Source organism: Electrona antarctica (genome assembly GCF_951216825.1).
Source record: "Electrona antarctica genome assembly, chromosome: 12".
Lineage (NCBI taxonomy): Eukaryota > Metazoa > Chordata > Actinopteri > Myctophiformes > Myctophidae > Electrona > Electrona antarctica.
The window spans coordinates 50,735,024-50,762,408 of NC_136793.1; the positions used below are offsets into that span (position 1 = coordinate 50,735,024).

The 27,385-nt window shown below is 45.3% G+C and overlaps 1 protein-coding gene across 1 annotated transcript in view; it reads left to right on the top strand.

Moving 5' to 3' along the window:
* The window catches only part of cux2b (cut-like homeobox 2b), a gene marked incomplete at its 5' end in the record, with an annotated part of 94,825 nt that overhangs the window by 14,240 nt on the left and 53,200 nt on the right, over window positions 1-27,385 (top strand). The window contains 2 exons of the mRNA XM_079517019.1: window positions 5,578-5,598; window positions 8,199-8,277. Coding sequence (XP_079373145.1) covers window positions 5,578-5,598; window positions 8,199-8,277 — 100 coding nt within the window. The remainder of the gene's footprint in view (window positions 1-5,577; window positions 5,599-8,198; window positions 8,278-27,385) is intronic.

A 27,385-nucleotide genomic window follows, 5' to 3' on the forward strand; every position in this document is an offset into this window, starting at 1 on the left:
ACGGTGTCAAAAGCCTTTTGGAGGTCCAGCATGACCATGCCGCAGTATTTGCCAGCGTCCACCTCTTGTTTGATGTGGTCGCTCAAATAGAGAAGGCATGTGTCAGTGGAGTGGGATGTTCTGAAGCCAGATTGGAACTCGTACAATAATTTATTAGTGGCAAGATACTTTTCAACCTGTTCATAGACAATTTTTTCCATCACTTTCGAGATGGAACTAAGAATAGAAATAGGGCGGTAGTTGCCGGGGTCTAATTTACTCCCTTTCTTGTGCAAGGGGGTTACTTTGGCCAGTTTGAAATCTTGGGGGACCTGTCCCTGTTTGATGGAGAGGTTTACTATGTGGGTGATGATTGGAGCTATAGAGATGGCTGAGTCTCTGAGAAATTTGGAGGGAATGTTGTCATGGCCTGTGGCCTTGTGGGGTTGGAGGGCACTCAGTTTCTTAATTACCTCATCAGTTGTTACCATAACTAGTTTAAAATCGTCTTTACAAACACCTAGGTTTTTGTAGAAGGTTGTAATGTGCTCTACACCAAAGAGCCCAGAGTGGGAGGGCAGTTTGTTAACCAGAGTTGTTGCTATGTTTGTAAAGAAGATATTCAAGTAGTTGGCCACATCAAGGTTGTCAGTGATGAGAGTGTTGTCAGATTTGATGTTTATGTTCGAAAATCTGGTTTTTAGTTTCTGACCATAGCTTAGTTGATTGTTTAGTAGCTTCCAGAGCTCATGAGGATTGTTTTTGTTTTCCTGAGCTTTATCATTAATGAAGTTACTTTTAGCTGATTTGGTCATGGCAGTTACACTGTTTCGTAGTTTGATTCGTTGTGTATTTAGGTTGTTCAGACGAGCTTGGCGAACACTGTCGAAGCGCTTGGCTAGCTTTGACTTGCATTTTAGAACTTCAGAGCATTTTTTGTCTCTGGCTTTCATTGCAGCCAGTATGTCCGAATTCATCCATGGTTCCGAGCGGGTTTTGCCCCTGGTGGTTCTCAAAGGAGCCATGTTGTTCAGTACTGATGTAAATTTGGTTTTGAAGCCAAGCCAAGCTTCTTCGACAAGTGTGCTTTTAAGCTCATCGGACCAATCCAGACTCTCCAATACTTGGTTAAAGACCTCACTAGAGTAGGTTTTGAGGTCCCTTGATATGACTGTTTTGTGGCAGCCGGTCTTAAGTTTTTGTATTTTGCGGGTACAGAATATCATAAAATGATCACTAAGCCCACATACAATAACCCCTTTCTTGGAGATTCTGGATTTGTCCGAGGACAGAATGAGATCAATGACAGTTTGAGTAGAATCACACACTCTAGTGGGTTGGGTAATTAGCTGACTGACACTATGTAGATCACAGAACTTACTGAATGACTTAAACACAGGTGCTTCCTTACGTTGCATGTCTGTATTGTAGTCGCCAATCAGGATTTTCTCTACACATTCCTCCTCAGCTAAGCACCCCTCAAGTATATCATAGAACCCATGTTGGTCAGGCGGTCTGTAGACGGTGCCCACTAATACTGATTTAGCCTTTTTGAAAATTAATTCAACCCACACAGTTTCAATTTCATCATGCTGTAAGTCAGTACGAGTAACATATTCAGTGTCTTTGTGAATATACATACACACGCCACCACCATGCCTGTTTCTGTCGTTTCTGATCAAAGAATAGTTCTCTATTTCAACTTCTGGGTCTTTGGTTGACTCATCAAGTTTGGTTTCAGAGAAGCTAATGATGTTCGCCTTACCGCATTGAAACATATGCCTGATTTCAGCCATTTTGGGTCCAAGGCTGTTGACGTTCAGGTGAAAGATATGAAGTCCGTTGGCTCTGACTATGGTGCTTATTTCCTCCGTGGCGAAATAGGGGAGCGGAGGGCCATTGTTGATGTCTGTAGAAGCCGCGGGTTGCCGTGGGGGGAGGGTGGGGGGTGCGTGGGGGTCGTCGTGGGGTGGCGGGAGTGGGGGATGGGGTCCCTCGTCCAGGTTTGTTGAGGGCTCTGGTGGGGCCGATTGAGCCATGGTGTCGACCGGAGAAACAGCAGAAATAGCAGGTAAAGTATCATGGTGTCCGTCTCCAGCCGCGTTGTCCCCCTTGGTTGGATGTGGAGACTCTTCACGCCTGTAGATGGTGGTGTTGTCCGTGTCTTTTGCCTCGACTGCCGCCGATGTAGGATCACTCCGCCTGCTGTTGCCTGGGACGCGCTCGGCTCTTGCGAATGTAGTATCCACAGCCGGGACATCAGCGTGTATATCCAGCATTGGTGTGCAGGTTGGCTGGTGGTGAGGAAGGATGCCAGCGGTGTTGTTGTTGTTGGTCGTCGCCTGGCTGGTCGGCATTGGTGTTGTTGTGTCGATGGTGATTCCTTTGTTCTCTCCGGTTACTTGTCCACTCCGGAGCAGTCTTGCCATTTGTCGTGTGTTCACGGGACCAGGGTTACTCTCGATGTCGCCAGACAGTAACAAAATAATGAGAAAGAAAGATCTCTTCCCTTTGTTAATCTGGAGTTTGTCTCTTTGGGCTAGAAGGGATTGAATAGCTGCTAAGCCGTATCCAGGTCGTTTTCCATTGATCCCGTTGACTTCGTCACTGACCAGGTAAAAGTCGCTGTGAGAATCCGGTTGAAAATCCTCTTTTACGGTTTTGTTTTTCTCCATTTCACCTCGATGTAATCCCCTTGGTATATTAAGATAGGAATCCGTACACCATAGGAGGAGAAAGAGAAAATGTGGAAAAAACCGTGACTTTGAGTCAGACGCGCAGGAGCTAGAAAAAACACGTCTTGCCATGGTGAGAGCGGAGGAATCACATGATTGTGATTGTGTGTAAACCCTGAGTTGTAAATGTGCTTTATAAATAAAGTGGATTGGATTGGCAGTAGCCTATGCATGCACTCATTGAACAAGTGACCTGTGCTACTGCTATATCCACACACAGCACAGCATGGAGTGATGTTAAAATGTCAAAGACCGATAATAATATGAAGAAAACACAATGGTATAACAACTCAAATAAGTAGAATAAACCTTACCTTTACAAAACGGTAGTTTGTGGCTTGTGAAAATACCTCTTTTAACATGGAAAAAAATAACACCACTATCTCCAAAAGGGGGCGTGGAAAGGGGGCGGGGAAATGCTGTGAGATAGGCCTATGCCCAAGGGCTTGGCCAAGCCCTGTTAGCCATGCAGCCTATATTTCATGCACTGAGCTGTGGTGGCTTGTTAGGCCTGCAGTGCACACTCTCAATTAGGGATTTTCCCAGCGGTTAATTTCACTGATGTGTACAACCTTTATTCAAATAGTTGAAAATCAATTCATTAAAAAACTGAGCACATGTATTTTTGATCTGTAAGGCCAAACCTCATTTGAATGAATATATTAAGAGTACGGTAGACTATATGACAGCCTTTTAAAATGTTTATAATATTGGAATTTTAATTGTGCTACCAATTAACTATTGCATGCCAGTCCTGTTTGCACGAATATGGGTCAAATCAATTAACCCATTTAGACCTGTCGAAATAAAAAAAAATGTCTTCTAAATTCTGACAGTTTTCTGAAAGATGTTTCTGTGTCAGTGGTGCTCAATATTGTCAATATTGTCAATGTCAAGAACCCCAAAAATGATATGTAATTGGCCACCAACCCCCATCTGAAAATATGTTGTTCCAGGAACCCCTCAGAAGCAAAGATTTGAGTTAAAAACGTTGGCTCTGAAAGAATATATGTGACTAGATTTGATCGATGGACTGCCATTGGATTTTTTTCATGTCATATGAAAGCAGGGAATCATAGCTTCAAATTGACATATTGGTTGTTCAGTTTGACCCACCAGTTTTGGAGATATGGCTTATAGAAAAATGTCTTGCAGGAGTAGTGGAAAAAAGACCAAGCAGAGAAAATGGACTTCTAAGCTTTAGTTCAGTGATCTGTGACTTTAGGGGGCGCTGTTTTCCCTTCATTCCTCCTTTAGTCAACCAGCAGTGTTGCCATGTCTGCTTATTATAATTAGTTGGCCTTGTTTCTAAAGAAAAATAATGCATAGGCCTACTGTACCAATTTTATAATAATTTATAACCTGTAGTTGATTATTTGGGCTTGTTTTTAAAGTGTAGTTGATTATGGAGAGTTGGTAACCAAGTGGATCCTTATTAGATCTTTAACTATCGAGTGTAAAAATAAACCTTAAAGGTAAATTTTGTTTAATTTTACACTCTCAAGATATACATAATTGTTAAACATCTGCATTACTTAATTTACAATAAGTCTACACAATTAGAGAATGTTGTTATCTTGATCGTTTGCCTGTTATCTCTCCTTAAATAGGCTACTGTATTTATTTGGCATTTTGTAGTATGAAAAAAGGGAAAATAACAGTGGCAGATAAATTAGGCCTATGTAAATGTTCCAGATGAGTACAAATAAAAGTGCTATATGAATGCAATAAAAAACAAACAAAAAACAGTTAAACCAACAGACAACAGGACAGTTTGCTCTCAAACTCTCCCAGCACAAATTGTGCCCTCTTGGCTCGTCTCTTAATTCCTCTGTTTCATTAGCCTGTTCAAAGATGTGTGCCATATTTTCACGATTTTTCAATAGCAGACCTACAAGCTCATAGCGCGCTATGAGCGTGCTTATAATTGGCTGACGTAATTAAGATATGTTTCAATGTTGGGTGGGTAAGGTATGTATGTATACATGTATGTAACTTGAAAGTAGTATACTGCAATTACTGTGGTCGGCTGGATCGAAAGTGGTATGTATGTGTCACACTTTGATTTCTAGTGTGGGTAGTGTGGGCCAAAAAAGGCACTAGATCAGCTCTCAAAATACTCCAATAACACCCAAATGGCAAAATACCAAAAATAGCAAGTCGGAGTCCTTTTATGCAACAACAAACTTATTTTATTCACTTCACCACTTTTCAACTTATCTTCATATAATTGGTCCTCACTAATGTTCATGATAAAATATCACATTTTCTTTCTACTCAGTCTGTGTCTCATAAGAGGGCTGTGGGCATTTCAGAAACCCGTCCACCAGTGACATCATCATTGGGAAGATTTATTTTTAAACAATATCTTTTTTTATTAAAAAATCGTGAGAACGATGGCTTCCATTTTCGGAATTGCAAGTTTTCAGGAATAGAAAGCCTGCAGTTTCTATATTAGCTTGGATTCCCCATCGATGATGTCACCGGTGGACGGGTTTCTATGAGACACAGACCGAGTAGAAATAAATTGTTGCATGTTATCATGAACATTAGTGAGGACCAACTATATGAAGATAGGTTGAAAAGTGGTGAAGTGGCTGAACTGCTGGAGTGTGGCAGGTCCCCCTCTTAAATAGGCTAGGCCCCTCCCACTGGACCGTACCAACCTCAATTGATTCCACAATTCCCATGTCCAGAGACGATACTCTTACTTTACACATTTTCCACAATAATTCACATTATATTTACAAAACCTACAGTCGGTCTGATCCAGTGGGATGGACTGAGCAACTCCCTACAATGGAGTCAGGCACTATAAAAGGCAGCCTGCGGCGCTTCAATCGGGTCCTTTCCCACTGGCCAGAACCCAAGGAAGCACTGTGTGGTAAACATGAGACTATAAACATTTTCAAACATGATTCACTTAAATAACAAAGGTGAGATTTTAACCCATTAACCCATAGAACTGGGACCTTATTTAGTCATATTTGACATAATTAGGGGAGAACAGGAAAACATTTTACAACTGTTAAGCAGCAGTTGTTTTCGTCGACTAAAAGTATGACGGAAAATGTTCGTCGACTACCTTTTTTCACTGACGAAAACTAAATGGAAACTAAATGAAAACTAAGCCATGATGACTAAAACTAAGACTAAATATACTGACAATTTCGTCAACAAATAGACTAAAATGTCAGGAAGGGACTAGTGGACAAGAGATCCAGTATAAGTCATTTTACACTTGGTTTGCATGCTGAAAATAGTTGATCTACAAGCTAACAATACGTCGCAGCGCAACGCGCTGTGAGCTTGTAGATCGGCTATTTTCAGCAAGTGTAAAATCAGTCATTATGACGGCATCAAGGCCCGCCGAAATACATTTTAGTCGACTAAATCAACTGTAGATTTAGTCGACTAAAACTAGACTAACACTAAGACATTACAGGTGACTAAAATGTGACTAAAACTAAATGAACTATTCAAAAGACTGACTAAAACTCAAATCAAATGTTGCTGCCAAAAACCACCGTGCTGTTAAGTGTCAGTGGCAGGGTAGTCTGCCACAGTATGTACGGTAGGCGTGGTTATAATTGGCTGTTGATGGTGACGTGATTATTAATATGTTTCAATGTTGGGTGGGTAAAAGGTAGCCTCGGAAACCCAGACGTTTTTATTTCCAGGGAGAAAAAAAAAGTCTGGTTCCGAGTCCACTTCAATTCGGCATAGAGTAGCTCAAACATCACTCACTCTCTGCTGATTTCTGATCGTCTGCACCTTTGTTAAATTGACACGCACACATGTACACACACACTCCTCACTCTCTGTCGCTCTAATTAATTAGTCTCATGTCTAGCAGCTGTGCATAGTTTCTGCCGGCGGATCCTGCCGGGAGCTGCCTATGCCATAGAAAGCATAGGTGAGTTCCAGGCTAGGTAAAAGGTAACGTATGTATATATATGTACAGTATGTAACCTGAAACCTATCTTAATTACGTCACCATCAACAGCCAATTTTCACCACGCCTACCATACATACCACTGTCGGTCCGGCCGACAACAATACTTGCGCAAGTAATAAGTAAAGCCTTGTATTCTCTACTCTGTGTCAAGTGAGGGGCGCTCTTATCATCATACATCATTATACACCACAGTGGCTCCATTTGAACGCACCCTTCGATCGGCAGATAAGGCCCTCCTTGATGTCCCTATACGACTAAACTAGTCACACGTGTTGATCGGGCATTTTCCGCCCGGGCACCTATAGGTTGTGGAATGCACTGCCGACACAGGCACCCTCTGTGCCTATATTTAAATCACAATTAAAGGAGCATTCAGTGATTTGGGTGATTTGGAAAAAACCCCGGTCCGCCCGGTAACAATATGTGCACATGCACACGATCTACAGTGGGGGAAGTACAACAGACCAACAGCACGTGCACCAAGGCCCGCCCCACTCGATCATGATTGGAGGAAGGCCCCTCTCATCCTGATTGGATGAAGGCTTTGCCACCCAAAGCCCAAACCGAAACTAGTGTTTTTGACCCCAGGGGCTCACTGGGGACAGGGAGGAACTCCTTATATGGTCAGCACACTTTATAGTGGATCCAAAACATAAGAAAAAATAAGTGATATTTGAATTAAGTAAAATCACTGAATATACCTTTAAAGACCTACCTTTACACCAAATATTATTTGACTGTACATATTTAATTACTGTTACTGTATTTTCTCTATTTCTACTGTATTTGCTGTTTGTTTTTTGACTTGATGTGTTCATTGATGTTTTTAGTTTTGCTTTATCCTGCTCTGTGCAGCACTTTGGAACATTGTTTTAAAAAGGTGCTATATAAATAAAATTCATTATCATTATCATTTACATGCAGAAATTCATTTGGAATGAATGGATCCATTCCAGTCATCAGAATAAGAAAATGCTCATGTAAACACCTCAATTGGAATAGAATATCCCATTCCGAATGAAATTTCATTCCGGTCAGGAGGGGTGGTATCGTTTGAATCGGTATAGATCACCATATAAACACTTTATTCCGAATGCTACTGGGAGTTTGGAATACAAAACTCCCAGTAGCAAAATATATTTTGATTTTATTTTATCAGATAATAGCTGTTAGTGTTTGTCGGTCATTCATTTCTTAAGGGATAACGGTTATGGGTTGGCCATCTCTATAGTCCAAAGTTATATTCCGAATGAATGCTTTGGTCATGTAAACAATAAATACTTGTATTCGGGTTCCATGTAAACAGTTGGGTGTGAATCTCTGTCCGGAATGAATTAATTAATTCTGAATACATTTTGTGCATGTAACTGAGGCCACTGAGGCCAGTGTGTATGTATGTATGTATATACATACATTTTACAAAAATGTAAAAAATGCGGTGGTGGTTTTATGTTGCTATACCACCCAGGATTATATAATGAGGATTATATTCACTGCAATGGCGCCTCTCTTCTCCTTCCCCGCAGGTGGTTGCTCTGAACAAGCGCAGTAAGGAGGCCGAGTCTGCGTTCCTAGGAATCTACAAGCAGCTTATCGAAGCCCCAGGTGAGTCTCACCCTCCCGCCAGGTCCATCTTCTTCACAAGCAACAGCAGCAGCAGCAGCATCAACGTCGTAAACATCACGCACACACACACACGCATTACTGCTGGAATTATCTATCTATCCTCCTTCAAAGATCAACCCTCCCTCCCCACCTCCCTCCCCACAGATCAATTTCACATCATCAGACCTGATACTAATGGCGCTGGCCGGACCTGCACGCGCGCGCACGCATGCACGTGCATATACACACACACGCACACATCCACGCGCATGCACACATGATATATGCACGCACTGCTTTTTGAGCGGAGCCGCTCCAAATGATGCTGCAAGTGTCTGTCTGTCTGTCTGTCTGTCTGTCTGTCTGTCTGTCTGTCTGTCTGTCTGTCTGTCTGTCTGTCTGTCTGTCTGGGGTGCGACCCATTGACCCCTACAGCTGATTGGGGTCGCATTCGGGGCGCACACGCGGCCTAAAGGGCCTTTCACACTGAGCAGTACAACCGTAAACCGCGGCCAGCCAGCGGCGTTGTCGAGCAGTCTGCGCCGCTCAGTTCACACGGGTGTGATTTTTTATTTTATTTGTATGTATGGTGGTGGGGGGGGGGGGGCTTTTTGCCTTTTTTATTGATAGTGAAAGTGGAGACGGACAGGAAACGAGGAGAGAGATACTGTACAGCAAAAGTTTGCCACAGCCGGGGATGGGACTCGAACCGGTCGGCTGTATTATAGGTATTGCCTATAGGGTGCCCTGGACCGCTAGGCCGTCACCGGGCCATATATCCACACACTTCTGTGTGCAATATGCACACGACAGCAACATGTGTATACACGAAGGAACATGCGCACTATTAAAAGGTTATGTGTGCCTAGATTCAAGACCTGTCGCATGCCGTGTATGTTATCCCGTTCTGAACGAGAACCCCCCTTTTGGTGTTTTAAGCATTATGTTGTGCTCTAGCCGTTGAAAAATAGCAGATCTACAAGCTCGTAGCGCGGCACCGAGTGCCGCGCTACGAGCTTTTAGGTCTGCTATTTTTGAAAAATCGTGAAAATGTGGTGCACATCTTTGACTATATATTCTTTCAGAGCGAATGTTTAAAAAAAAAAACTCAAATCGTTGCTTCTGGAAGGGTCCCTGGAACACCATATTTTCAGATGGGGGGGTGGTCGGTGGCCAAATCCAGATATTTTTGGGGGTCCTTGACATGAAAAAGTTTGAGCACCGCTGACATAGAAACATAGGGTTTTTCAGAAAACTGTGTAGGATCTAGACCAGGGGTGCCCACACTTTTTGACTTGAGAGCTACTTTCAAAATGACCAGCTCGGCAAGATCTACCCACCAAATCAATTATTATACCATTGCTGAAAATAGTTTAAATATGTACCTGAGGGGGCTTCGGAATAGTAGAGTTTGTGTTACATTCTGTACAGTATAAGACAAATGCACTTGGAATGGGAAATGGAGGGGGAGAAATGTTTTTTTTTAATGGATTTTTTTCTTCAATATATTTAAATGAAATACTCTTTAGGGGCATGTCATGTGATCTACCTGCACAGCCTTTGTGATCTACTGGTAGATCGCGATCTACCTTTTGGGCACCCCTGATCTAGACTGTCCTCAGGTCTAAATGGGTTATGCTTGCAGCTCTTATCCATTTTCTCAGAGTCCTTCATGCCTCCGCGTGAGGCCTCTTCAAAACCCACTGTAGCACTGGTCCCCTGGTGTGGTGGGAGAACACAACCAGAGGGGGGCGCCGCTGGGTCCACAGTTACAGTTAGTGAGATACACATGCAAGGCCCGGAGCCAGCCTAATAGAAGAGTTGCGATATTGAGGGGGGGGGGGGGGGGGGGGGGGGCAGCGAGAGAGAGAGAGAGAGAGCGCGCAGGCCCCTTTTCCACTGGGGTTGAACCAGTTCAGTTCTTTTTGCGAACGCAGTGATGCCAGTGATTGCGAACGCAGTGATTGCGAACGCAGTGAGCACTAACTATGAGACCTAGCAGAACATGTGTGTGTGTGTCTGTCTGTGTGTCACGCTGTAACACCACCCGCCCGCCACCAGAGGGCACAGCTGAATCACAGACAAAACACACACACACACACACACACACACACACACACACACACACACACAAACTTAAAAAAAACTTAACTTAAAAAAAACTTAAAGAAAACTTAAAAACAAAACAAAAACACACACACACACGCACGCACACATACACACACTAAAAAAAACTTAAAAAACCCCTTAAACACTTAAAAAATAAAATCATTTAAAAAAAGAGAATAAAAAAAAAACCTTAACTGTACGTAATTTATTCTAATTGTTGTTATTGCAATTTACGAGCTGCGTTCGCTTCCCGCGTTTGCGCGTCTTACTTGTTTCCCCACCTATTATTGAATCAGTTCAGAGTGTTTTCCACTGAAAATGAATTTGTTCAGAACCCCCGGTTTGGTTCCGTGAAAGCACCAGTTGGTTCCAAGAATCTAAAATAGAATCTAAAGGTGCCTGAGAGAGAGAGAGAGAGAGAGAGAGAGAGAGAGAGAGAGAGAGGGGGGGGGGGGGGGGGGGGGGGTTTAGAGGTATAAAGCGTCGCAGTCCGGCCCCCAGACGAGCGGCCCGGAAGAGATTTCCCCATGCATTTTTCCCATAGACGTTTCAGAAAGTACCGTGTTTATTTAAAGGCCTCGGATAAAGCCAACTCGGACACCATTTTTTGGGGCCGAACAAATAATTAGAAAGAAGAAAAAACTTGTTTTGGAGTTTTTCTTCTTTCTAATTATTTGTCAGGAGCCGAGTTGGCTTTGTCTGAGGCCTTTAAATAAATACGGTACTTTCTGAAACATCTATGGGAAAAATAAATAAGGCCTTTAAATACATTTCTGAAACGTCTATGGGGAAAAATGATGGGGAAATTCTCTTCGTCGTCATGTAAGGGGGCGGGACTGCAGCACTCTAATAGGCAACGTTTTTACTCTTGTTTATTTCTGTGGGTGTCAGTCGGGCCACATACTGCACTGCTCTTTGTTGTAGGAGAGAGAGAGAGAGAGAGAGAGAGAGAGAGCTAAACGTTACACAATCTTATAGGCGAGATCAGAGAAACACTCGGCGAGAGAGAGAGAGAGAGAGAATGCTGTTTGCCCATTCAATGAATACAAGATAAAAGTATAGTCTGTGTCAGAGGAGGAACAGCAACGATGGCGGCAAGGCGGCTGACTTTTAAAGGTCTCCATTCTCTTCCTTGATGTCCCGCTGCTTGATATCGCACCACTATACATACACGCATGCACGCCGCGCACGCACAAGCAGCTCGCTTTGAATGGAGTTCCTCTTGATACAGAATGTGCCTTTGCCTGTCTTTTGAAGATGCATGGGGTTTGATTCCCTGACCTATACCCGTATCAAGGGCTTTAATGGAAGCCCGGGAGTCTCTAGTGTGCTCCATGTTGTCATGAACCCATCATCTCCTGCAGAGAATGGGGTGAATTGATACAAGAACAAAGGCTTTAAACAGCAAGACAGGCAAGTGACGCGCACGCACAGAAACACCTATACACCTTGCAACATACACACTGTTCATACATGGAAATGTGACATGGACACACACACACACACACACACACACACACACACACACACACACACACACACACACACACACACACACACACACACACACACACACACACACACGCACGTACAGTATAGTACACACACACGTGCGCCAGTGCGTGCAAAGTCAAAGTCGTGCGATTTGTCACACACGTTTACCGCAGTGAAATTTGTACCCCCGCACTTGACCCATCTCTCGGAGCGGTGAGTCGCAGCCGTGCCGCGCTCGGGAATCATTTGATTAGTTGATTTGACCCACTGATGCTGAGTGCCAAGCAGGAGGGAGGCATTTGGGTCCCATATTCTTTACAGTCTTTGACTCTTTGGTATGATCTGGCCCGGGTATCGAACCCCCGACCTCCCAGTGTTATCAGGGCGGACACTCTAACCACAAGGCCCACTGTCTGGCGCATAATGTGCATACACGTGAACGCAGTCTTTTGTGCAGTCTTTCTGTCTGTCTGGGAATGTCATACTACTATAGAGCGTTCCACACATGGTGGCCTTGGGATTAGCATAGGCAGCCTGTTATCTCCGTTTGACCTTACCTTAAGCACCTCTACAGTCAGTTAGTCCGCCTCACCATATATTTTATATGAATCACCACATGTATATATATGCTCCTCCTCAGTGAACGCCAAACAACAAGTTCACAAAATAAGCGACATCAAATATCAAAACGAGACAAACGTTTAATTTCAGGTTCAAAACTTTACTGTACCAAACGCAAATGTTTTTGTGCGTGCGTGCGTGCGTGCGTGCGTGCGTGCGTGCGTGCGTGCGTGCGTGCGTGCGTCATGAGGTACAGAACACAATCAACAATTTTGGTCAACCAGAAATGGGAAAAACTGCTCCTAATGCTATACCAACTGAAAATGGGTTTGTTTCAGACTCTTACACATTTATCTCATCTCTTACTGATACCAATACACACGGGTTAAAAAAGCAAATGGGGAAAGAGAATTGCACTGTATTGACAGATGAGTGGTGGGCAGACACACTATACAGAGTCAACTCCACCACCTCATGCGCACGCCTCAGCCTAATTCAACTGAAAGTAGTACATATAGAGCTCATCTTAGGGCATTAAGCAACTAGTCGACTAGTTTAGTAAATCCACTAGTCGACCTTGTTGGTACTAGTTGACTAGTTGCTAAGAAAAAAAAAAAAAAAAAGTTAATTTTTTCCCGATTTTGTAGGCCTCAAGATCAGGTGGATTATAGTTATAGTCACCAATGTACACAGTTTTTAAATGTACAAATGTTTATTTCAAAAAAAATAAAAAAATATAAAAACGTTTTTTTTTAAAACATAATAGGTGGTTAAACAACTAGTCGACTAGTAAACTAGGCAACTAGTGAACTAGTCGACTAGTCGACTAGTAAACTAGGCAACTAGTGAACTAGTCAACTAGTAAAAATGACTAGAAGTGAATGCCCTAGCTCATCCTAGTAAAGCCAGGGTGGCTGAAATGTATCCTGAGGCCGACTCGAAGTGCGAACGCTGTGCCCAGACACACAAGCACATCTCACACATAGTGTATGTCTTGGTCTTGTCCCCAGCTACAACGATTCTGGTCACCTGTGTTTGTCACACTGTCAGACGTGCTAGAAATTGCGCTACAACCCTGTCCATTGATGGCTATATTCGGCACACCGTCAAACCCCTTACAGTACACAAATCAGAAGTTAGAGATTATTGCTTTTGCAACACTGTTAGCTATAGAAGAAGAATGTCACTAGCTTGGAAGTCGCCAAATCCACCCTCTCACTCAATCTGGCTCAACGATGTGATGTACTTCTTAAGCTTAGAAAAAATAAAATTATCTCTCAGAGGAACCTCTGAAGGCTCCACTAAGGCATGAAGACCCTTTATAGAATACTTCAATATTCGTACCTCCCTGGATTAGACTGCTCGGTGTGACCCAAATACAGCGGACAGTTGGTCTCAGAATGAACAGATAGTGCCTCTCTCACAAGTGTACAATACTTTGACTGTGACCCATGATGTGACCTGTTTTTTTCTTTGTTTTTTTTTCTGTTTGTCCTTCTTTGGGTGTTGTTGCTTTACGTTTGTCTTTCTGTGATGCTTTGTGATGTTTCTATAAAAAGAAAAAAAATGGGTGACTATGTGCAAAGATGTTCTTGTCAGATGTGCTGCCTAACTGTCCCTAATAAAAAAAAACTATAATAAAACAAAATAATAATAATAATAATTTTGGTCAACAATAGAGGGACTATTAGTTAGTTGCTGAAACAGCACTATACACTTTAACACAGTGTAATCGTATTATATACTTACTATACTATACTATACTATACTATACCCAGCTTAGTAAGATGTTCAAAGTAAAACAAAATAGCATCTATGGCTCACATGGACACTTTTTTTTTTTTTTTTTTGGCTTTCGCCTTTATTTTATATTTTGTATGGAGGGACAGACAGTAGGCTGAAAGGAAATGGGGAGAGAGATGGGGGGAAGACATGCAGTAAAGGCCGTCGGGATCGGGAGTCGAACCCGCGGCACACTGCCAGACCCGGATTACCAGCCAAGGTGCCTGGACAGCTGAGCCATGGCCCAGAGACATGGACAAGGAAATTAGAGAAACGTTTGGATGGCACTTACACCCGCCTTCTAATGAGAGCGTAAAATCGGTCTTGTAAGAGCCACCCATCGACTAATCTAATATACCGCAACCTTCCCCGTGTTTCTTCACTAGTCCAATCCAGAAGAACACAGTTTGCCGGCCACTGCTACAGAGCTGACAATGAGGTTATATCTTCCCTTCTTCTCAGGAGTCCTGCTTCAAAGCAGACCAGAGTTAGAAAACCCGTCGTTCCCAGGATGTCATGCATCAGTAAGCAGGAACTGGGGATGACAATGAAGGACCGGGAAGTCTGGTGTGGCATTGTGAAATCCATGCTCTCGACCGCGGTCGAAAAATGTTGATTATAATATACTGGATAGACTGATGCACATTATATTTACATTAACATGTTTCGAGGTTGATGGAGGAATTGCAATCAGACTTACTTTACAAATATATACACTGAATGTTCACGTTTTATTTTTAGTTTTTTTTAGCTAATTGCCCACACATTACGAACTCTACTGGAGCCTTAACCCATTTTGACCTGAGATCAGATTCTAAAAATGTCTTCTACATCCTGACAGTTTTCTGAAAAAGCTATGTTTCTGTGTCAGTCGTTCTTCGATTTTTCAAAAATAGCAGACCTACAAGCTCGTAGCGTGCCACTCGGTGGGTTAAGGCCCACGCTTACTCCATTTTTAGGTGATAGCCACCTTTTCGGTGGTTAGTAAAAACGTAGAGATGTGTTTGGGTGAGCGGTGAGTCGCTTATCACCACGGTTCAATGGCGCCATGTTGTAGTTTTCCACTCACCGCCGTGAGCATTTTATCGCCTAAAAACTGGAAAAAATACTCCCTCTCACCAACATGGCCCTCGACAAGTTGGAGGCACTGCTGTAGTGGACAGCAGAGCCATAGAGCAACACAGAGTTACGACAACTCCGTTCACTTCAAGGGGCCAGGCTCTTCTACATACAGTAGACTTCTATTGAATGCGGGACAACCCGGCAGTTTACGGAATGCATTGGAGTCTATGGACTCGCGCGAGTACATGCACCACGTGACCAGGCTGTTTTCTGCCCCCTCAATGTCACAACTCTGTATACAATATGGCTCTGCATGGTGGACAGTAACCTCAAGGCCTATTGATAGTCTAACCACCGAAACCACCGAATACTAACTGGTTAGTAAAAACAGAGTTATGTTGTGTGATGACGTCATGTAGTTTTCGGTGGTCACCTCTTCACTATGAATAGGCCTTCAGGCTCACCCACCCGAGTGCCCTCAGTCATTGCAATCTTAGTCCTGAACAGACCCAGCTAAATAAATGGTAAATAGAGCGCCGGAGTCCTGACTCACTCGGTCATCCCCTGGTTCCCGTTTTTCTCTATGGAGAATAACATTGAGTCATCTGAAAATCGTCTCATATAAGAATTGTGGTCCAAAAACTGTCTTGGCGATATTGTCGGGGAGGTGTCTCCGTATCGTCAGTCCACTAGCGAAAATTTTACTAATTTGGCAGCAGTATACAGCGTTTCCTCGCGGTCAGTTGATTCTTCATATATCCATATGAGTGAAACGGCCAGGATGACAGACAGTAGGCTGACAGGAAACGGGAGAGAGATGGGGGAAGACATGCAGTAAAGGCCGTGTCGGGCTCGAGAGTCGAACCCGCGGCACACTGCGACTGGATTACCAGTCGGGTGCCCAGACGGTTACGCCACCGCCTGGGCCAGGGATGATTTGTTTATAAATTTTTTCAAACACAATTCTTATATGAGGCGATCTAAAATCCCCCTATATGGGGATTACAATGCAAATAAAAAGTACATGAACCCGTGGACTTACCAATATTGACGTCAGACTGACCAATATTGACGTCAGACTTCGGTGCTCTATAGTGCTTTTTTACAGTGCCTAGTCGTGCGTTTCCAGACTGTTGCCTCTCGCAATTTCCAAATGCTTCTGCTGCCACAGTCTGGAGCAACGGAAGCTCTGATCAGGAGCAAAATATAATATATATATTTTGGTCAACGGGGAAAGAGCAGCGTCCTTACTCGGTCAGACACGAGGAGCGAGGCGGTTGTTGTTTGTGTGTCGGCCCCTTGCAGAACGTGCCATCTGTGAGGTGTAGGCCTACGGTAGCCCGCCGCTTGTTTGTCACTCGCCGGCGGTGTGTCCAAGGTCACTCCCCCCACCATCCCCCCCTCCACCACCCCCACACACACACACCCTCCTCGCTAGAATGGATGAGTCCAGGTACAATGGAGGACAGTCATTTGGCTGTTGTCCCATTTCATCTCCCGTCCCCCCCGTCCCCCGTCCCCCACCGTCCCCGCCCCTCAAGCACAACACGGGTGCTGCACCCCTCCCCCTCTCCCCTCCTCCCTCAACCCAAACGAATGCCACAGCTCATGTATTTTTAATCTTTTGACAGATGCAATTATTCTTTACACGCTGGGCTCGTTAATCTTAATGCAGTTATTACTATTCATTGCGGGACATTGCAGCCCCCTTTCTATTATTTCACTTGAAAGTGGCTCACCCCGTTGTGCGTGCGTGCGTGCGTGCGTGCGTGCGTGCGTGCGTGCGTGCGTGCGTGCGTGCGTGCGTGCGTGCGTGCGTGCGTGCGTGCGTGCGTGCGTGCGTGCGTGCGTGCGTGCGTGCGTGCGTGCGTGCGTATATGGGACCTGTTGTATCATTAACACGATGCACGCCAAAACGCCTCGCAACCTGTCAGATGACGGGTTAAGATTTAACCCCGGAGGTCGCCATACCCGTCAGATGACGCGTAGTAAGGGTTATATCAATGCCATGCAGCCGAAGCTCAACACTAACCTTCCGTGCTGCCCAGGCTGCTAGACAGTGCCTATACGTTCTTCCCATCGTGAGGAACAATGCCTCCTATAAGGATCCACTCATTGCCGTTCCTTTGTTGCTTGTTTTCTCCGAGAAATACTCCAAAGTTGTTGTTTTAGTCCAAAACCGCCTGGCGTTCAGATGTAAACAGTGATTTCTGATCTCATCGCGCCAGCCATGTCACCGCTTGTTGTGAAACCTAATAAGACATGTCGGCTGCTGCTCGAAAAAGGTTTTGCGCCTCCTCTCGTTGTATTGGGCTGTATTGACGGTAATAGAATGGCGCTATATATAGGGGATATAGCTGGCTCCCTGCGGTAATTTCAAATGAACAGCAGGGGGCACTGAAAGTGTTAACAACTGGTCACAGATCAGTTATAAACTCTATAATATATGTGACCTGTTGTATCATTGTATAACAACTGGTCACAGTGCACTCTAACGTGCCCTCTACAGTATATCAAGGGTTCTCAACGTTTTTGGCTGGGGATCCCCCCGGACATGCTTTGGCCATGTCTGGGGACCCCCCCGGACATGCTTTGGCCATGTCTGGGGACCCCCCCCGGACATGCTTTGGCCATGTCTGGGGACCCCCCCCCCGGGACATGCTTTGGCCATGTCTGGGGACCCCCTCTGGGGACCCCCCCCCCGGGACATGCTTTGGCCATGTCTGGGGACCCCCCCCGGACATGCTTTGGCCATGTCTGGGGACCCCCCCCCGGACATGCTTTGGCCATGTCTGGGGACCCCCCCCGGGACATGCTTTGGCCATGTCTGGGGACCCCCCCCCGGACATGCTTTGGCCATGTCTGGGGACCCCCCCCCGGACATGCTTTGGCCATGTCTGGGGACCCCCCCCCCGGACATGCTTTGGCCATGTCTGGGGACCCCCCCCCGGACATGCTTTGGCCATGTCTGGGGACCCCCCCGGACATGCTTTGGCCATGTCTGGGGACCCCCCCCGGGACATGCTTTGGCCATGTCTGGGGACCCCCCCCGGGACATGCTTTGGCCATGTCTGGGGACCCCCCCCGGACATGCTTTGGGGACCCCCCCGGACATGCTTTGGCCATGTCTCGCGCATTTAATCCAACGCTCAACGCCATTGCCATAGATCAACGGCAATTGCGCTTTTATAGCACTTTCGATCAAGCCAAGGAACCAGCCAGTCAGCCAGATCTACAAGCTACAAGGAACCAGACAGTAGCGCCCTAAAAATAGCTGATCTACAAGCTCTCAACGCATCGTAGCGCGACGCGATGTGAGCTTGTAGATCAGCTATTTTTAGGGCGCAACCTTAGCACTCTTTAGCTAGTGGAGATGCGGCATACAACATGGATTTCTAAACAAATGAGTTCAGGAGACTTCAGAAAAAAGCCATTCTCCTGAATGCTGCCTTCCGGCATGGCATGGAAAAGGAGTGGCATTTTGCATTTCTTTCACCATAGGAAATGCTGCATTTGTGGTCTGGAGAGAGCAGTTGTTTTACAAACGGGTAAAAGGGCAGGGGCTGGAGCCCCCTTTGATGTCTATGTGTGCACGTCCCTGCTGATCAACTTCATGTTAATAGGCCTATCTCACAGCATTTCCCCGCCCCCTTTTTACGCCCCCCTTTGGTTGATAGTGGTGTTATTTTTTGTGCGGTCCATAGGCTTCCATGTTAAAAGAGGTATTTTCACAAGCCACAAACTACCGTTTTGTAAAGGTAAGGTTTATTCTACTTATTTGAGTTGTTATACCATTGTGTTTTCTTCATATTATTATCGGTCTTTGACATTTTAACATTAGGAAATGTACTTAGATTCTCCAGAGAAAAAAAGTGGTAATGCCTAATGTTAAATGACACCACTATCTACCGGAAGTGGGCGTGGAAAGGGGACTGTGAGATCAGTCCCGCCCCCTACCATGGACCAGGAAATGAATCCCAATGCATTTTTCCCATAGACATTTCAAAAAGTATTTATTTAAAGACGGTTACGCCGCGGACAAAGCCAACTCGAGTCGTGACAACTCATGACAACACAAACAATATTTTGGACCAAACAAATAATTACAAAGAAGAAAAACAACAAAAAAAGTGTTGTAACCTGCCGTTTTTTCTTCTTTCTAATTATTTGTTCGGCCCAAAAAATTGTGTTTGTTGTCATGATTTGAAACGACTCGAATTGGCTTTGTCCGCGGCGTAAACGTCTTCAAATAAATACTTTCTGAAATGTCTATGAGGAAAATGAACGGAGAATCATTTCCTGGTCCAGGGTAGGGGGCGGGACTAAGACGCTCTATTGGGAGACACATGGTTGTCTACAACCTCCCCCTACAGCAGTGGTTCTCAAAGTGGGGTCCGTGGACGGTCCACGGAGGGGATTGCAGAAGGTCCCCAGCTAAATGATAGTTAGGATAGGAACCAAATGGACCCTCATGTGTCAAGGTTCAAGGTTCAAGGTTTCTTTATTTTGTCTCCTGAGGGAGAAATTTGTCTTGGACAGATCAATACAATACAAAACAATACACAATACAAGACAACAAAGGCACACAGTGACCCGTACAGCATTAAAAAACCACACACCAACATATCTAGTGCAAAAGAGGAAGAACATCACCTCATAACCTTCGACCCCTACCCTGTCTGCCCTCTGCAAGGACTCTGTTAAGGAGTGTGATTGACAGAGGGACAAAGGAATGCTTGTACCTGTTATATTTGCACGCATGGACCTCCTACCTCCTACCTGATGGCATTAGCCGATACTCAGGGAGTCAGGGTATTGTACATGGGAGGGGTCAGACACAATTTTCTTAACCTGTCCAACGGTGGCCTGCTCAAAGATGACCTGGGGGGTGATCGGAGGTGTAGACATATACCCATGATCTTCCCTGCCATTTTGGCTAATCTAAGGATCTAAGATTTGTATTTTACAGTTAGGTTTCCAAACCAACTGGTGATACCATACCTTAGAATTTACTCTACTATACTAGCTCTATGGAAGATCAGCATTATGTTTCTAACTTTCTATGTAAGTAGCCTTGCCGAGCCATGAGGCCCATAGGGGCAGGAGCCTATCTCCTGTTTCTGTAGCGTGAGGCAGCTTGATGTACATGTACACCCCCTGGACATGACACTAGTATGTCGCAGGGATTTACCCCCAATCCAACCCTTGATGCTGAGTGTCAAGCAGGGAGGCACTGGGTCCCATTTTTAGAGTCTTTGGTATGACCCGGCTGGGGATTGAACCCCGACCTCCCTGCAGTCTCAGGGCGGACACTCTAACCACAAGGTAAAATGGTGCATTTATATAGCGCCTTTATCCAAGGCGCTTTACATAGATTGTGCATTACATTCACCCATTCACACACACATTCATACACCGATTGCGGCGGAAGCCATGCAAGGTACCAACCAGCACATCAGGAGCAATTTGGGGTTCAGTGTCTTGCCCAAGGACACTTCGACATGTAGCCAGGAGGAGCCGGGATTCGAACCGCCGACCCATGGATCATTGGACGACCTGCTCTACCTCTTGAGCCACAGTCGCTGATCTGGTTATATTAGCACTTTGTTTCTACTTACACCAAAAAGTCTGATTTTTCATGTCAAGGACCCCCAGAATTATCTCTATTGGGCCACGGACCCCCATCTCAAAATATGTTGTTCCAGGGACCCCCCAGAAGCAAATATCTGAGTTAAAAATGTGAAATATATATTCAAGGATTTGCGCCACATTTTCACAACTTTTCAAAAATAGCAGACCTACAAGCTCATAGCGCGCCACTCGGTGGCGCGCTATGAGTTTGGGGTCTGTGGGCTAATTAGTGTCAATTTGGGGGTCCAGAGAACCACTGTCCTACAGTACCTACATGACCATGACTGTATAGTGGTCAACACAGTGAGCGTGGGTCAAATTGTGATTTGTCCTAACGACTAAAGGGGGGGGGGGGGGGGGGGGGCTTTTCTTTGCACCCCAGTTTTTATATTATTAGTACGGCTGTTATTTCATGTTGTGGATTCATGGACATGGACCTATACAGGACTTCTATATGCAACATTATAACAGAATATAATAGCACAATATCATGAATATAACTTAGGTGTGGCGCTCCACCTCAGTAATCCGTCATTGTAACAGGGATAGACTCCATCTCCCAGAGGTCATTGTAACAGGGATAGACTCCATCTCCCAGGGGTCATTGTAACAGGGATAGACTCCATCTCCCAGGGGTCATTGTAACCGGGATAGACTCCATCTCCCAGGGGTCATTGTAACAGGGATGGACTCCATCTCCCAGGGGTCATTGTAACAGGGATAGACTCCATCTCCCAGAGGTCATTGTAACAGGGATAGACTCCATCTCCCAGGGGTCATTGTAACCGGGATAGACTCCATCTCCCAGGAGTCATCGTAACAGGGATAGACTCCATCTCCCAGGGGTCATTGTAACAGGGATAGACTCCATCTCCCTGCATGGGTCATTGTAACACTAAACGGGGATAGACTCCATCTCCCAGAGGTCATTGTAACGGGGATAGACTCCATCTCCCAGGGTTCATTGTAACACTAAACATGGATAGACTCCATCTCCCAGAGGTCATTGTAACATGGATAGACTCCATCTCCCAGGGGTCATTGTAACAGGGATAGACTCCATCTGTCATTCATACAGAACCCAGGACCTTACCGTCATTCATACAGAACCCAGGACCTTACTGTGGTTCATACAGAACCCAGGACCTTACTGTGGTTCATACAGAACCCAGGACCTTACCGTCATTCATACAGAACCCAGGACCTTACTGTGGTTCATACAGAACCCAGGACCTTACTGTGGTTCCTACAGAACCCAGGACCTTACTGTGGTTCATACAGAACCCAGGACCTTACTGTGGTTCCTACAGAACCCAGGACCTTACTGTGGTTCATACAGAACCCAGGACCTTACTGTGGTTCCTACAGAACCCAGGACCTTACTGTGGTTCATACAGAACCCAGGACCTTACTGTGGTTCCTACAGAACCCAGGACCTTACTGTGGTTCATACAGAACCCAGGACCTTACTGTGGTTCATACAGAACCCAGGACCTTACCGTCATTCATACAGAACCCAGGACCTTACTGTGGTTCATACAGAACCCAGGACCTTACTGTGGTTCATACAGAACCCAGGACCTTACTGTCATTCATACAGAACCCAGGACCTTACTGTCATTCATACAGAACCCAGGATCTTACTGTCGTTCATACCGAACCCAGGACCTTACTGTGGTTCATACAGAACCCAGGGCCTTACTGTGGTTCATACAGAACCCAGGACCTTACTGTGGTTCATACAGAACCCAGGACCTTACTGTGGTTCATACAGAACCCAGGACCTTACTGTGGTTCCTACAGAACCCAGGACCTTACTGTGGTTCATACAGAACCCAGGACCTTACTGTGGTTCCTACAGAACCCAGGACCTTACTGTGGTTCATACAGAACCCAGGACCTTACTGTGGTTCCTACAGAACCCAGGACCTTACTGTGGTTCATACAGAACCCAGGACCTTACTGTGGTTCCTACAGAACCCAGGACCTTACTGTGGTTCATACAGAACCCAGGACCTTACTGTGGTTCATACAGAACCCAGTACCTTACTGTGGTTCATACAGAACCCAGGACCTTACTGTGGTTCCTACAGAACCCAGGACCTTACTGTGGTTCATACAGAACCCAGGACCTTACTGTGGTTCCTACAGAACCCAGGACCTTACTGTGGTTCATACAGAACCCAGGACCTTACTGTGGTTCCTACAGAACCCAGGACCTTACTGTGGTTCATACAGAACCCAGGACCTTACTGTGGTTCCTACAGAACCCAGGACCTTACTGTCATTCATACAGAACCCAGGACCTTACTGTGGTTAATACAGAACCCAGGATCTTACTGTCATTCATACAGAACCCAGGATCTTACTGTCATTTATACAGAACCCAGGACCTTACTGTCATTCATACAGAACCCAGGACCTTACTGTCATTCATACAGAACCCAGGACCTTACTGTGGTTCATACAGAACCCAGGACCTTACTGTCATTCATACAGAACCCAGGACCTTACTGTCATTCATACAGAACCCAGGACCTTACTGTGGTTCATACAGAACCCAGGACCTTACTGTGGTTCATACAGAACCCAGGACCTTACTGTGGTTCATACAGAACCCAGGACCTTACTGTGGTTCATACAGAACCCAGGACCTTACTGTCATTCATACAGAACCCAGGACCTTACTGTCATTCATACAGAACCCAGGACCTTACTGTCATTCATACAGAACCCAGGACCTTACTGTCATTCATACAGAACCCAGGACCTTACTGTCATTCATACAGAACCCAGGACCTTACTGTCATTCATACAGAACCCAGGACCTTACTGTCATTCATACAGAACCCAGGACCTTACTGTCATTCATACAGAACCCAGGACCTTACTGTGGTTCATACAGAACCCAGGACCTTACTGTGGTTCATACAGAACCCAGGACCTTACTGTGGTTCATACAGAACCCAGGACCTTACTGTGGTTCATACAGAACCCAGGACCTTACTGTCATTCATACAGAACCCAGGACCTTACTGTGGTTCATACAGAACCCAGGACCTTACTGTCATTCATACAGAACCCAGGACCTTACTGTCATTCATACAGAACCCAGGACCTTACTGTCATTCATACAGAACCCAGGACCTTACTGTCATTCATACAGAACCCAGGACCTTACTGTCATTCATACAGAACCCAGGACCTTACTGTGGTTCATACAGAATCCAGGACCTTACTGTGGTTCATACAGAACCCAGGACCTTACTGTGGTTCATACAGAACCCAGGACCTTACTGTGGTTCATACAGAACCCAGGACCTTACTGTCATTCATACAGAACCCAGTACCTTACTGTGGTTCATACAGAACCCAGGACCTTACTGTCATTCATACAGAACCCAGGACCTTACTGTGGTTCATACAGAACCCAGGGCCTTACTGTGGTTCATACAGAACCCAGGACCTTACTGTGGTTCCTACAGAACCCAGGACCTTACTGTCATTCATACAGAACCCAGGACCTTACTGTGGTTCATACAGAACCCAGGACCTTACTGTGGTTCATACAGAACCCAGGACCTTACTGTAGTTCATACAGAACCCAGGACCTTACTGTGGTTCATACAGAACCCAGGACCTTACTGTGGTTCATACAGAACCCAGGGCCTTACTGTGGTTCATACAGAATCCAGGGCCGGGCCGAGCCTTCATTCTCAGGCCCGTTGAGAACTCTACCGCTGGTTTCTGTGTGAACGGCAGCTCGAGGGTGACAAACGGTGCATGTGTGAGTACCAGGACACTATTAATTAATAGACGATTTTAACCCATTTTGGGCGGGAACCCCTTTTGGTGTTAGCATTATGTTATGCTTTAGCTATTGAAAAATAGCAGACCTACAAGCTCATAGCGCGCCACTGAGTGGCGCGCTACGAGCTTGTAGATCTGCTATTTTTGAAAAATCGAAGAACGACTGACATAGAAACAGAGCTTTTTCTGAAAACTGTCAGGATTTAGAAGACATTTATAGAATCTGATGTCAGGTCAAAATGGGTTAAAATGTACTCTAAAGACTATATGACTAAAACAAAGATCAAGATTTGCTCTCTCTTCGCTGCTCTGCCAACGCGCGGCGCCACCTCTCTCTCTCTCTCTCTCTCCCTGGTGTTTCTGTGCCTGCGTGTTTCTCTGACTGCGAGGAGGTGTGTTTGAACGCCGGGAACGGGAGCTCCTGTCGCCATGGGCGTCGCCCCGAGTCTGACGCTCCAGGTGTTTGCTCTTCCTCGTCTTCCTCTTCGGCGCACACGCACGCACACACGGCGCACACGCACACAGTCTCCTCCCTCAGGATGCGGCCCACACCTCTCTCACCCCGTTCGCTCATCTTGCCTTTAGAACACGGCTCCTTTCATCTGAGCGGGGAGCTCTCACCAGCGTGTGCGTGTGCGTGTGCGTGTGCGTGTGCGTGTGCGTGCGTGTGTGTGTGTGTGTGTGTGTGTGTGTGTGTGTGTGTGTGTGTGTGTGTGTGTGTGTGTGTGTGTGTGTGTGTGTGTGTGTGTGTGTGTGTGTGTGTGCGCGCGTGCGTTCGTGCGTGCATGCTCAGAATACACAAGTGTGTGTGTGTGTGTGCTGCTGGGGGCCTATGGCAGGTCGGCTGTGTGTGTGTGTGATCCAATCCAATTGTGGCAACAGCGCTTGCTAGTGGTGGATCACCGGTACCGCTGAGGTGAGGAGGCCACGACTACACAAACATACATGTACGCACGCACACACACATGCACAAGCCCTTCAAAACTCTTAAAGACGGGGGGGGGGACGGGGGGGGGGGGACACTGATTTTGCTGCACAAACTTTACTCCCATGCACAGCTTTCATCCGCTCATCTTAAGACTTCTTCTATGCAGAAACCGATCAGATTCCGTCGCGTGCGTGCGTGCGTGCGTGCGTGCGTGCGTGCGCGTGCACGTGCACGTGCGTGTGCGTGTGCGTGCGCCTGCCGAGTGACTGAAGTGACTTTTCACAGAGAATCTGCTTTAGTGGTTTTGTCACATTAGTTTAGTATCGTCCTGTAGTATTATTATAAAAGATGATTCATATCATTGTACTGTATAATATTATGATTGGTGACAAACGTTTGTGTCTGTGGAGTCAAACTCATTAACCCATTGAGACCTGAGATCAGATTGTACAAAATGTCTTCTAAATCATGACGGTTTTCTGAAAAACACGTATGTTCCTATATCAGCGGTTCTCAAACTATTTAATCTCAAGGACCCGACTCCCATCTAAAAATATGTTGTCCCCCCCCCCCCACCCCGTAAGCAAGTATTTGACTTAAAAACGTTCACTGTGAAAGGATATACATTCAAAGATTTGCACACGTTTTCAAAAATAGCAGATCGGCACTCTGTGCCACGCTATACGAGCTTGTAGATCTGCTATTTTTCTCAACAGCTAAAGTTTCAAATATTGGTTAAAGTGGTTCAAAGCTACCGTACATGAGGTGACACGGTGGTCTAAATGGGTTTTAACGTGATCAGACGCGGTGTGTCCTGTGGGCTGTGAGGAGATCTGAACAGCATGATGCTCCGACCTTATTGCCAACTCAGTGATTGCGAACGCGGTGAGCACTAACTATGAGACCTAGCAGAACATGTCTGTCTGTCTGTGTGTCACGCTGTAACACCACCCGCCCGCCACCAGAGGGCGCAGCTGTATCACACACAAAACACACACACACACACACACACACACACACACACACACACACACACACACACACACACACACACACACACACACACACACACAAAGAAAACTTAACTTAAAAAAAAAACTTTAAAAAAAAACTTAAAGAAAACTTTAAAAAAAAACTTAAAGAAAACTTTAAAAAAAAAGAAAAAACACACACACACGCACGCACACATACACACACTAAAAAAATAACTTACAAAAAATCTTAAAAAAAGAGAACTTAAAAAAAAGAAAAGTACGTAATTTATTCTAATTGTTGATAATGCAATTTACGAGCTGCGTTCGCTTCCCGCGTTCGCGCGCCTTACTTGTATAGCGATAGAGGGTATATGCACATGCATAAAGTCAATGGGAAATCCAGTGGCAAAAGTGAGTTTAATGTCATTTAACCCATTTTGACCTGGGAACGATTCTACAAATGTCTTCTCAATCCTGACAGTTTTCTAGAAAAACCCATATTTCTATGTCAGTGGTTAACGTTCGCTGTGAAAGAATATATTCAAACAGTTGGGCCACATTTTCACGATTTAAAAAAAATAGCAGACCTACAAGCTCGTAGCGCGCCACTCGGTGGCGCGCTATGAGCTTGTAGATCTGCTATTTTTCAATAGCTAAAGCATAACATAATGCTTAGTTAAAACACCAAAAGGCGTTCCCGCATATAACTTCCGGGTATGATGAATGATGATGTCACGCGCATATATATATACCCTCT